General features: G+C 32.5%; 1 protein-coding gene across 1 annotated transcript; it reads left to right on the forward strand.

Moving 5' to 3' along the window:
• The first annotated feature begins 7878 nt into the window (after window positions 1-7878).
• Window positions 7879-11235, forward strand: LOC139425303 (protein unc-13 homolog D-like). Its single transcript, XM_071179281.1, has one exon. It carries the CDS (start codon window positions 7879-7881, stop codon window positions 11233-11235), a length of 3357 nt encoding a protein of 1118 aa, XP_071035382.1.
• Window positions 11236-14484: the final 3249 nt, after the last annotated feature.

Here is a 14484-nt window from a genome sequence, read left to right on the forward strand (position 1 = left end):
ATAATTTTCTTATTAAAACTTTATTTTTATTCTTTTTTTTAGCTAAACTACTTGTTCTATTTTAATAAAAACTTATGTAGTCAAATATATCTTATATGTTCAATACAAATACTTGGCCATGTAAGCTTTTAGAACAAGTATAAACTACTTTTTCTGTTCTTGGCTAATAAGCAAAACAATTTTTTTTCTTTAAATAGTCAATTATTTATATATATATATGAATTAGATGTATTAGGCTAATTACAATTGTTATTTCGTGAACACATATAATCCAAGATGGCATTCTTTCATTTTTTTTTTATATTGCTATTATTCAGTGTATTTTCAAGTGGGTGTTTTTACAAAAAAAAATAAATGCTGCACTGTCATTATTGGCATCTGCCATACTACAAATTCACAGTCACTTTACACGTGATCAACTTTTCATTTATTTATTTGCAAACTTATTGTCTGATCCGTTAACATAGATATCATCTATTAACTTTCTACCTTCCTTCATTTTACTCCCTTTATTCTCTCGTTATATCGAGAATCTTTCAAAGTAAATTATGGCAAATTATGTATAAGAAGAAAATTAATGATTGATTGCAATTATTCGATTTTCTCGAATGAAATAGGTTTATAAATTTAATAACGTTTTCTTAAAAATCTGATTTGCAAATTATGACTGTGACTACAATTCATGATTCTAAAACAGGGGTTTCCAACTTCCTTGAGGGCGGGGGCCACAATTAAAAAACACCAGTCAAATGGTGGACCGCAACTTTATCAAAATTTTAGATAGGACACTTTTATGTTTGAAGGAACATTTACTGTCAAATTTTCATCAAGTTGTACAAACAAAAGTATTAAATTACAAATTAAAATAAGAAGTAGATTTTTAAAAATATTTAATTGCATATTAAAAAATTCTAGCCGCAAAATTAGTGGTTTCAAAAAGTTAAACCGGAGAATTTCTTCGAGAAAATTTCTGATTCACACATGTTAAATTATATTCACAAAATAAAAATAAAAAGCGAAATAAAAATGATCAACATACACGATTATTTTCGCATTTGAATAAATATTTTCTTGGATGCAAAACCTGAGAAAGAATTTTTTTTGCACTGTTAGTATGTTAAATTTCACAGAAACGAAGAAATTAGATTTTTTTTAACGAAGAAAAAGTATCTTGAACCCATATAGAGTTTTTACAAAAATTGTCCACAAAAAAATGGCAACTAATATATTTTAGTTCGCGGGCCACAAAAAAAGGCTTCGCGGGCCGCCAGTTGGTAACCATTGTTCTTAAAAGAAAATCGGTGTAGTCATTAAAGAGACATGATACCTTGGGGAAAAAAACATCATTTTTGTTATACTATTTAGCTATTGAACCTAGCACGATATTATTGTTTTAGTGATCTTTTACAACAATGTCTAATTCACGAATAAAAAGCATTAGAAAAAAAAGTTTTAGAATTTCCAATAATAACTAAATATTTTATTTCTTCAGCCTTTCTACAAACAGTCCTCCTTCATCAGCACATACCATACAGTTCATCATTACCATTTTTTTATTTATTATTTGTTGTTCCCATTCACTGTGACTTTACACTATTATTTTGGTAAGACCTATTTTTTACCATGCTAATATTTTTTTTCTTCTGGAATTGACACTTTTAACATAGTTTACATTTATTTTTTTACAATCCCTTTTTTTTCGTACTATTTTTACTGTGTATCGGCACTTAATACTTAATTGTTGTTTCTGCCCGATGACTTTATAGCGTTGCATTAGTCAAAACACGTTTTAGAAGAGCAATTATTATTTATAATTTTTTTTTTTTTTAAATAAAAGAAAGATGAAAAAAATACATAGTTACACTTGGCTTTCACAACAATATGTTATAGAAATGCTTTATCACAATCGAATTAATGATCTATTTAACATTTTTTAACGATTTAAGAAGCTTCACGGTACTTATAAATCTCCTTTTTTTAGCCCTGCCACAAACTAATATCCCGTGAAATCGGAACGTATTTTCAGTTTTTCTTTTTAAAAAAATTATTTGTCTTGCACAAATCAATTAGCATATTGAAGGTATTTACTCCTTGAACCATTAAAATTGCCTAGTTGGAGTGCTCTTCAAACTCCTTCGCTGAGAAAAAAAATAGTAGTACATTATTTACGTCGTACTAGAGCTGCACAACGAGCTATTGGTGACAGTCTGGGAAATGTCCCTGAGGATTATCCTAAGGTCGTCACAATTTTGATCCGCTACAGAGGGGATGTCTTCGCTGCTTTAATAACCCGACAACTTCCGTGAGAAGTCGAGCACTTTACGGTAGAACAGTTTAACAATGACCGATATGGCACTCCCTCGGTCCCTTCGCGCACAGGCTGATCAAAGTGGTCACCCACCCGCTCACTGATCGTGATGATTGTCTTCGGTGATATATTAGGAACCGTGTCTTACGACCAGTCCACTTGCGACACCCAAGGTTGTATTTTACTTACGTTGCACTATGGAAGTTTAGAGACGGTCTGTGAAACATCCCCGAGGATGATCCGAAGACATGCCATCACAATTTTGATCCTCTGCAAAGGGGATGGCACCCCCGCTTCGCTAGCCCGATTACCTGCGTGAGAAGTCGAACACTTTACGGTAGAACAGTTTAACGAGGACCGATACCGTGCACCCTCAGTCCTTACATAGGGTGATCAAAGGGGTCACCCACCCGCTTACGGATCGTAACCAGTGATGCTTGACTTCGATGTCCAACTAGGAGGCGGCACCGAAAATAAAAAGCCAAAGTCTTAGAGCCCTTAATCTTGAGAGTAAGCTCCAATGATAAACTGTATAGATTATCTTGCTATAAAAAGTTAATTGGCTTTAACTATTTATAAAAAAATCATTAAACGCTTTTAAAAAGTCGCTCATTTATGAAATGGGTCAGTTTGAGCGCCTGCATAGCATCTACAGCAGTGTTTCCCAACGTGGGGCCCACGCCCCACCGGGGGGCAAATTGATTGTAAAGGGGGGCAATTCAAAAATGGACTCGACATGAGTTTAAACCTTTTGCTCTGGGCCATTTAAAGGCAATGCGAGATTTCGGTGACAAAATCGAAAGAAGAAACAAAATTCTTAAATAATTGCGGTCAATAAATAATATGCGACTTAGGGATTTTTTAAGCGACAAACCTGAAATGAAGTATCTGTTTACAGTCGATGGTAAAGCATTTGTGAGTTATTTAGCCAATATCTTTGAAAAACTAAATGTACTAAATAAGAAACTTCAAGGAACAAATAAAACTCTTATTGATGCAAAATCGAAGATATTTGGCTTCATTACTCTTATTGAGTTATGTCAAAAATATATTAACAACGAAAACTTTGAACAGTTTCATTGGCTCCAAAAATGTGAAGTAAATGATACCGCTTTACTTGTTATTGTCTATCATCTGAAAATTCTATCGGCTGATTTAAAAGAAAGGTATTCCGATTTAAAACAAATTTATTTTCCGACATGGATGTTGCAGTCCATGTTAGTGGATTTGTCTGATATATCAAATATATCAAGAAAAACTTGCAGAAATGCAAAATGATGAGTCAGTTAAAACTTTATTTAATATGAAATTTGTGATGGCATGGCTTCGTGAGGAAACAGAAAACAAATACCCAAATTCAATCAAATGTGCAAAAAACTATTGTTACCGATTCCATCTTCAAGTTTAGCTGAATGTGGATTTAGTACTGTAAATGATTTTATTGGTAAAAAAAAAAGAAATCTTCTGGATATAACTTAACAGGGAGACTTGAGACTAAAGCTAACCAAATTGGAACCTAAGATAAAATCTACGTGCAGCAAGCATCAAGGGCAAGAATCTCACTAAATTAAAATATTAAATTATTATAGAAAAATCTTTATAAAGACTTAATCTGTATAGAGAATCTTAAAATTATTTCGAATTTGAATTTTAGTTTTTCATTATATGTATGAAAAACTAAAATTTGGTGTATGTTCTGAAAAGATGTATTCAGATGTATGTTCTGAAAATTTACTTACTTTGTTTCGCTAACAATTTCTTAAGTGCACAATTCGATTTTTTAATATTAAAAATTATGTATATGTTACATAGGGGGACATAAGAATTTTAGAAAGGCTTAGGTGGGGCATGGAACAAAAAAGGTTGGGAAACACTGATCTACAGTCTTTCGAGTGACTTTAGGGAGATTTCTCATATTTCTGTAAACCTTGACAATCCAGTGGCGGACTCAAACTAGAACGCAAACGCTTTTTATCTTGACATCGACAATTTTGTGACATTTCTGTGTATGTGACTATCGATGTTCAACTCTGTAGCCTTGTAATTCTGAACCCAATCTTAAAGACAAGGGAACTTTTGGGATTATACATTGACAAATACGTACTAACATTCGTGAAGGACTTTTTGATGCAACTAACCCGCATTTCGGTTACATAGTCAACACTGTGGTCGGTATGATCGTGGAGCAGAATTTGAATCGACAAGTCATTACTGGGGTTCGAAAGACGAGCGCTTTATCCCCTGATTCATCGTGACTGTTACATTTTTCTGTTTTGGATAACAGTTGCGAAATCACAACAGTTCTAAATATGGCAGATTCAAAAGCTAATAATCGTTATTTTATATGACGAAAAACGATCCTTGCGTGAAAATCCAATCATTAGATCAAACGTTATTCAAGTTACGTAGTAGTTATTTTGTGTACTGTACATTGTTGTATTAATGTACACAGAATTGTATAATTTATTACAAGTTAAACATTTAATATTAATCGAATTTATATTGTAAGTTAAATTCCCAGTATAGTCTGCAAAATTGTTTTTTTTTTTTTTTATGTTTCGAAAAGAAATAGTTTGTGAAGAGGGAAACAAAAATTAGAACAATGTTGCATTTTCCTTTGATACAAAGAAATTATATTGTTATAGTGAAAAAACGAAAAGAAATTTTATTGTTTAACATATACAATTGAAATCATTGTTTCAGATTTCGATATTTTTGTTTTTATCTAATAAAATACTCCACAGCGCAAAATATAACTTTAATGAATTGGATTAATTTTATTTTACCTTACATTTCTTTTTTCCTATTTAGTGATACATAGTTAAGGATTTTAATTTTTGTTCCTTATTAAACAATCTCTTCAGAATAAATTGAAAAGGTCAACAGAGACAAAATAATAGAAGGATGAGTTTCAAATAATTCAAGAATCGGTTCGCTTAAGAGGACGCTATACCACGAGAAAAATCCTTCAAGGCAAATTCTTGTAAGTAATTTAAATTCTCTAGAAAAGTGAGTTTAGATAAACTATGATGTTTCAAATGCCGAAAAAATATTTTAAACACAACAGAATGCGAACAAATTATGCAGTGAATTAATTATCCTGCAATAATTAGCTTGCATTTTGAAAATAGTTTTTCAGCATTTGAAACTTTATAGTTTACTTTAGATTTATCTGAACTCACTTTTCTCTAAACTTTAAATTGTGAAGTACCAATGGAAGGGAAACATCGCATGAACTCACTTTTCTCTTAACTTTAAATTGTGAAGTACCAATGGAAGGGAAACATTACCTGAACTCACTTTTATCTAAACTTTAAATTGTGAAATACCAATGGAAGGGAAACATTACCTGAACTCACTTTTATCTAAACTTTGAATTCTGAAATACCAATGGAAGGGAAGCATCGCATGAACTCACTTTTCTCTTAACTTTAAATTCTGAAATACCAATGGAAGGGAAACATCGCCTGAACTCACTTTTCTCTAAATTTTGAAATAACAACGTAAGGGAAACATCGCCTAAACTCACTTTTCTCTAATTCGCGTGCAGGTCGTCGGGCTACCGAAGCGGGGGTGCCATCCCCTCTGCAGAGGATCAAAATTGTGATGGCATGTCTTCGGATCATCCTTAGGGATGTTTCTCAGACCGTCGCCAATAGCCCATTGTGCAGCTCTAGTGCGACGTAAATGAACAACAACAACAACTTTTCTCTAAACTTTAAATTGTGAAATACCAATGGAAGGGAAACAAAATTTGCCAGGAAAACTTTCCTTCCTCTGTGTCACATATTCTTAATAAGTTTTCAGATTATTTATAAGGTGAAAAATTATTTTTTTAAATGTTTCTAGACTTTCGAAAATAAATTTCCCAGATTTTATGAAAGGCTTGATACAATAAAATTATGAGCCACCTTTTTAAATTATTTCGAATAGCCTTTTATAGCGAAGAGCGGTAATATTTGGCCTCACGGCAAAGAATGCATGGTGTCTCATGCCAGGCTGATAATAGTTCACAATACGCATTACCCTTACACGAGAGTTCAGAGAACTTTTCTGGGAGGTACTAATGCCTCCCCATCATAACCCGGATCTCACACCATCAGAATACCGTTTCCATCAATATGGAAGATGGGAATAGAGTTCATTAGGTCTTTCATTTATCTAATAATACAAGGTATGTCCGAAAAGTAATGTCAAGTATTTTACTGTGAAGCTAATACACGTCGCTGCGTGTCTGAAACGGTTAAGGGCCGTGAGTGTGAAGTGATGAATGTATTATGCGTTTAACTGAAACTCTTGAACACATGACTGCCGTCTGAGTGTTTGTATAGTGACACAGATATTAAACAATAAAATAAAATCTGATCACGTTATTGTGACGAAGAATCTGTAGATGAGAGTAACGTCTGAAGAAAAATTCTTGCAACTCCACAATTTTCGTGACTCGATTCAGAAGGACTAATGACTCTTCATCTACCTTACTGACCTCCAAACTTCTTGAGTCCGCGCTTGGAAACTCCATTTGCATCATTTTGCTTGGAGACATCATTTTGCAGCAGTTGAGTCAGGCGAAAAAGGCTTTGCCCCAAGACTCTTTAGATCATTCCCAAAACAAGATTGTGTATATAATGTGCGCTTTTCTAATGTTATTCTTAAATGAGTAACCTGTTTTCAGATTTAATTTTTAAATGCTCAGTAATTTTTTTTAAAATCCAACATTTATTTTTATAAAAACATTTAAATCAGTGATTAGAGAAAAGAGTGTCACTCATTAGCAATATCGTTCGGCACCACGCAAAACCCCGAATCTAGCATCTTGGCAATTGGCAAATGCGTTATTTAGGCGTGGTGCAAAGCAAACGATATCTAAAGAATATCATTCCTTTTGCGAATACCCTTTAATTTATTCACTTACAGTTAATAAAAATGATAATTATCCAGTGACGAGTCGTGATTCCTCAGGGGATAAAGCGTGAACCGGGTTCGAATACCCGAGATGGCTGGTCGATACGAGTTTTGCATCCGGCTTGTCACAGTGCTGACGTAAAATATCCTCAGTGGATACTGGGTTAGAGTCCCCCTGTCTTTAAGCTAACCGTGAAAGGTTTTCGGGGTTTTCCTCCCCAGGTAGTTCCATCCAAAGGCAGGTTTCTCTCAATAGTTGATCCAGGAGTTCCCTTATCTTTTGGATTGGGTTCAAAATTACAAGGCTATGGAGATGAACATTAGTAGTCGTAAACACAAAAACTTGGATCGGCTGTTCAACAAGGATTATAAAATAAAATTATCCAGTGATAATTGAAATGAAAGCGATAGTTGACAATCTATAACTAGATTCAAATATTTAGCGTCAATCTTTAATTGGACAAAATATTACAAAAAACTTAATAATATGAATAAAACTCAATAAAACAATTTTAAGTGAAAATTTTGCTAGTAATAACAGCTATTTTTTTTTTTGTTTTGTTTCTTTTATCACAGGTATTTCGAATTTGAGAAGGAAAAAAATCTTCAGAATTACGATGAATTTAACTTCTTAAAGACTCATAGAAATATTTGCAGCCAAAACGATGAGCGAAGTTTCCAAGCGAAACTTTGGAAGATCTCATACAAATGAAATGCAAGAAGCTGAAAGGTCAGATCAATCTGAGAAACAAAAACCCAAGTTCCAAAGTAAGTCTGATAGTGCGATTGAAACAATGAAATTTAAACAAAGTTCGACTTTTGATAAATGGAGCGAATGGGAAAGGAAACAGTCACTCATTGATAAAAAGTTTGGCAAACCTGGAAGGCATCTTCCTTTAACAAAAGAAACGTTGAAACCTGGAGACAGCAAATGCAAGGATTTAGTCAAAGTACTTGATGGTCGATGGCATGTTCCCGAAACTTCAAACGCTGAAGAAAAATTGAGTGATTCCATTAGTCTTAAAAAAGAAACGTTTAAGCCACAATTAAGAAGATCAACTAATGGGGTTGACAGTACTGAATCCAGACCAAAGAAAACCGATGTTGACAAGCCTCACAGCCAGCATAAACTAAGTGTTCTAGTTAGCCACCAGGAAAATAATTTAACTGATAAAGTTAAAAATGCAACGAATGGAGTTAAAGAAATTGACACCAAAACAAAGATCGTTGACGTTGGCGAACCTCGCTACCAGCATACACTAGACGCTCCAGAAAGCCAGCCAAAAATAAGTGTAAAGCCGAGACGAAGTAAAAGGCAATCAATAGCCATTCGCAAATCGGATTCAGGAATAAAAAATTTAGTGTATTTAGAATCTGATACTGATATGGACACTACTAAAAAAGTGAGAAAGTATAGTAGGCTTCGTAGCCTCTTTTCAAGATCAAAACAAGACTTGGGAGAAAAAAACAAGCTTTCTACACTCGCTCAAGATCCTTTAACCGAAGCTTTTTCTAAAAGATGTCCCAAATTTAAGGAATCTAGCTTTAATGATCTTTTAGGGAATGAAGTTTCTGAAAAATATTTGGCGTGTTTGTACATGACATGCGTATACACCGTCAATAATTATTTTGGTATTCCGAGTTCAAGAAATGAAAGTCAAAAGCAATTATATGAATACGTTCATCAACTCATTCCATTAGAAATAAAACACATGAATGAATGTGCTGAAAGAGCGAAACGAATTCGAGCACCGCATTTTATTTTAAATCTTAAAGTAATCGAAGCTTCTCAATTGGCAGCAACGGATCCTGATGGACTTGCCGATCCATATTGTCTGATTTGGCTAAATGACAAAAAACAAGAAGCCAAATTTACTTCTGTAAAGGAACACACTATAAATCCAGAATGGAATGAAGCTTTTACTTTTCCTTTGAAAAATATCGCCAATGACGTCATTTTCATCCAACTTTGGGATCGTGATCCAACGGGAATAGGTGCTAATCTCAAACTTTTACGGCCCGTGAAAGACATCCGGGGATGTTATTACTTTTTTTACGACTGTTTTGATAACGTGTGCAAGTGCAGGGCAACGGTGGACGATTTTTTGGGCCAAACTGTTATAAATGTGGCAAGCATTTATTCTGAAGGAATTGATGAATGGAAGCCATTGACAACTGAGAATGGACACGAACATCAAGGAGAACTTCGTATATCAGCAAAATTCGAAGTTCAAATACCTAAAAATATCATAGGTGCTCTAAAAAGGCACTTCTTATTAGTTAGGCTTTGTATTGAGCATGGTTTAAAAAGCTACGCACCGTCGAATTTAGATATAACAAGTTGGGAAGAAATTTTAAAAGGACCAGCACTTACATTGTTATTTCAACATGGCGTGCAAGGAAATATATCACATTCTCAAGATCTTATTAGTCGTTTTGTGGTTTTAGTCCATTCTCTTACTAAGAAATACTCCTATAGTTATCAGTTCCTTTATTCCATTTTAAAGGAAGCCGATGACAGCATGAAACAATCCGATTACTATGAAAAAATTCCATTAGAAGATATATTTATAGCAGCAATTCAAAGTCTAAAAACAAAATGCTTCAGTCACTTGCAGAACTTTCATTTGTTCGATATTGTTGATAATGAATTAGAGGCATCTCGATTGAAATTCATTCTGAAATCAGCTCATTTGTGTCAAGAAATTCTAAAAGTGCCTCCTCAACCTGAAATATGGGCTATTCTGAAAGCAGAAGCAAAATTATTCTTTACATATGAAATGGAAGAATTAAAAAATAATTTGCATGAAAATAGGTTCAAAATCATTTCAGAATTTTTAATGAATCTTTTAGAATATCAAACAGAAGCAGATAAATTGGTTAAAGAAATATTTGGGAGTGACACCTATACACAAGTTATTTACGATGTAATCGACGATAACATCAGCGAAACATTAAAATCTGAAATTCAAAAAATAGCTTCAAATTCGCGAAACTACAGTACAAAGAGATGCAAGGAAGAAGCTTTGAATGTATTTATTTCAGTGAAAGAATTCATTGACTATTTTCAAGGTCTTTCAATTCCATTGAATGAACTTCACCTGGACAACTACTTTGAATGGTTTGAATTAAGCACCATCAAGGATTGGTTTATCTGGAAGCAAGAATTTGCTGCAGATGAAATACTCAAAATCATCGGTGAAGACGATCTGCAAAATCAAATCATTGAATGCGGAGGCAGAATAGAAAAACAGAGTTCATCTCCTAAAGATTGTTCTAAAATCATCGAAAGAGAGATTTGCCAGCTTTGGAATATCACCAAACATTCCAACTATCCCCAGTGTGATGAATATTTTCTTCGAAGCCTTCATTACTGCGGCCTAAAATATGCCGGCGGAATCATCGAACTAATCCAGAAGCGAGAGCTAATTGAAAATGGCGAAATTGTCAGAAGAACGATCTGTGTAATTGCCAATAGCTTATGGTCTTTTTCAACTTACATTTCCAAAACAATATCAGAGACAGTATCGTTAAAGGTCGGGCAACCACACACCACGCTGTGCCTTCGAGCATTGTGCAAAGTTCTTTGCAGAGATTTAACAAAAGAACATGTCAAACGATTAGAAAATTTTATTTTAAATGTAGCAGAGGCTGGAAGTAAGAAGAAGCAACATAAGAGCCTATCAGAATATTCGAATTTTCTAAACCACACTTTTCGTTTAACATACAGCAGACACATGGCATTTGAAATCTATTTACTGTTTCAGAATGAAATGTGGGATCAAGTTGTAAATCTGGTATTTTCCTACAAAGACGTTCAAATTAAAAGAAGCTATTGCGTTTACAACATTCAGAAATTCTTTGGAACATCTGCAGAGCCATCAGAAGGGCTGTTCAAGATTCTACAAGAAACTGAGAAAGTTTTGTATTTGGATAAAGAAGGGAAACTGAGAAAAATATTTTTCGATAATTTTTACATAAGTTTAAAACGCTATTTAATAGAGAAAACTCGAGATGATTAAAGTCAGAAGTTGAGAATTTTTTTTAACAAAATAAAATGTATCAAACAATACCTATGTTTTGATAATTTTTTATGAAGTTCTTGGACGAGACAGAAAGATCTCTTCATAGTTCATTTTGCCATACATGTATGGATGGGTGATCGTGTAAAGCTAAGGGTGGTGGAGCTAGTGGTAAAATTGCTCTTTCAAGACTTCCGGGTTACTGCTTCCGATATATTTTTACGCCGCAGATTGAAAAAACGAGCCATCATATTATTGCATCATATCTTTTGCAGTATTTCACATGTACCGAGTTCTTTCTTTCAGCCTTTAAACTTCAGCATTATCATATTAATATTATAATCATTAGAATATTTTCTAATTAGGCTAACTTAAAAAGATATTTTTAAAGATATTTTTGGCGACATTTTATTCAAATGTAGCCAAATAAGGGATAAAATACAAAACATGGCAAACCTTAAGAATTATTCACAATGAGATATTAACTTTCCAAAATTTTTTTTGGCCTTACGACCTCTGAGAATCAATACATTTCTGAAAGCTCTTATGAATGGTACAATTATGTTTAGATTTGAACCCAAATTACAATAACAAAACTGCATAGAATATTTGGCTTGTTCACACATCGCCTCGTAGTCATAACATATGCGGAGGGATACACCGGAAATTTTCTAAATTTCTTCCGGTTTAAGGACACTTGTTATTGTTTACATTAGACCACCCATCCATAAAAGGTTATATTTCCAAATAATAACTTTAATTTGAAAAAAAAATTAAAGATCTGAATTAAATTTAAGAGAAATTATAACTATTACAAAGAACTTATTGCGAAACAAAGAGGTAAACATATAATAACCTGTAACTTTTTCGTCACTAATTTTAATTTTGCTGATAATTTTAAAATAGTATTTTAAAATAGCTGATAGTTTTAAAATAGTCTTTAAAGTCTAATAATTTTCCTTAAAATTTAAAACAGGTAGGTGCCATTTTGGAAAAATTCTACATGATTCTCCCATAAACAAAATAACGTATCTAATAACCCGTATTGTGAAAGAAGAAAAAAGTATCACCCAAATTAACTTTTGATCTAATGATCGGATTTTAACGAAGTGAAAATCTTAATGAGTTTTGATCTCAAATGTGCTAACTATTTAGTATTTACAATTAAATTACCATATCAGAAACAAAAATATACTTTTTTTCCCACCATATTTAGATTCTTGACCATCAAAATATAGTGGGCAGCCGCAATCTGGAAAATATGATTCCAATAGTTAAGTTACGAATGATCAAATATTTGTTAATTTGATTTTATTTAATGTTAATTTCGCTCTTCACGTACTTCCCCATATCACAGAAACTTTTAAAACAAATCGAATATTATTAGTACATAATTATAAAATTCGTTAACAGAAAGATAATTCCATGGATGAGTAATTTTTAATGATTATTATTAATTTTTATGATGATTATTATTAATATTTATTATGTTATTCATTAAAGGTCGAAAAACTTACTTTCAACAAAAACTAGCAAAAGGTTAACAAATTCTTACAACATTGATTAAATGAAAAACATAATTTGAACAAAATAGAACAAATAGTTCGTTAGAAACTGAAATTTAAAAATATGACTCATTAAAAATTTTGTAAATTAGAAACTGTTGGACCGGTTTCACTCAATTTTTTTACTTCGTCTTTAAAATTTGCATAATTAGTATTTGCATAAAATGGAGTAAAAACTTGTATGCTTTTCACTATTCGACTATATTAAACAAATTAGCAATTTTTTTGCATTTATTATCCAAGTTAAACGAATTTTATAATTGTATACAAAAAGTTTTTCGATTCGCTTAAAGTTCTTATACATATGGCGAAATAAGCAAAAAAACGAAATTAGTATGAAAGGACTTAAATTTTTGACCGCCGTCCTAACTAAATTATGGAAACCATGTTTTCCAGATTGTTTTTAGATCTCCATATCTTTAGGGTATTTATAATTGTATACAAAATTTTTCGAATTGCTTAAAATTTTCCGATTAACGGCGAAATACGCTAAAAACGAAATTAACATAAAAGGATTTAAATTTTTTACGTCTTGACTAAATCATGGAAACCATGTTCTCCAGATTATGCCTCCCTCATATTTTCAGGAGCAAGAATCCAGATCTGTCGAAGAAAAGGTTTGTTTATTAAGAATAAGTGTGTTTTGTGTCTCATACGGTAATATAATTAATAGCGAGTATTAATTAATTAGCTAATTTGAGGTCAACCCTTGGGACCATTAAAATTTATACTTGGTACGTGATATTTCTTTCATTAGAAATGAGTTTATTCAGATAGATAAGATATTTTCCTTTTTGGATCGCGATACAATTGAATTGTATAATACTTTATAATAATTTGAGCTAGATGAGGTTAAGTGAATTAACCTCCTCTTGCTTAAATTGTTATAAAATATTAATTACGATAAATAAAGGTCAAACAACATTTATTTATAACACACTTATAGGTCAAAAAGAATTTTGAATGTGAAATTTAAGAAATTATATATTTTTTTCTTATTAGAGCTCAGAATGATATTCCTTCATAGTCTAAATTTCTACATACTTTCTGCCTCTCAATTCTTTATTCTCTAAAAAAAAAAAAAAAAAAAAAAAAAAAAANAAAAAAAATCACTCAAACAAAAGCTTTTATATGCTCTTATCCTGAACCTGATCTGCGTATATTTGTCACTGCAAGAGTAATTCATTTCACATTTAAAGCAACATAAATAAATGCAATATTCATTCATTTATTAAACTTGTTTCATTATTTGACTACAAGTCAACTATTACACAAGTCACGTGTCTTCGAGCATGCTGTTATCAATCACTGTTATTTCACCTGTTCCAGATCGATCATTCCTGCCTCAGAGACACGCATTCATTCATTCATGAAAAAGTTCTAATTTTTTTCATTATTTCATTATTATTATTTTTAACCGTTATATGGTCACCGTTACCCCCTATGCAATGTTTTTCTTTCTTTATTATTATCATTTTGTTCCAGAACATTCTATTCTATCATTCTGCCAGCCTGTTGAGATGTCGACAGCTGTAATGGATGGACAGGATGTTCCATGATCGTTCCGTGTTCAATAATATTTGTGACATCTCTTGACCGTAGATGAAGCGGTCATTTTTTTTTTTTAACAAGGATCACGAGAAAATAAATTTAAGGGGCCTTCCGTGGAAGTGAGGGGGGAGGG

Source organism: Parasteatoda tepidariorum, chromosome 3 (assembly GCF_043381705.1).
Source record: "Parasteatoda tepidariorum isolate YZ-2023 chromosome 3, CAS_Ptep_4.0, whole genome shotgun sequence".
Taxonomy (NCBI): Eukaryota; Metazoa; Arthropoda; class Arachnida; order Araneae; family Theridiidae; genus Parasteatoda; species Parasteatoda tepidariorum.

Excerpts from the sequence above, each read along its gene's own strand:
- LOC139425303 (XM_071179281.1), top strand. The coding sequence starts at position 7,879 with ATGAGCGAAGTTTCCAAGCGAAACTTTGGAAGATCTCATACAAATGAA.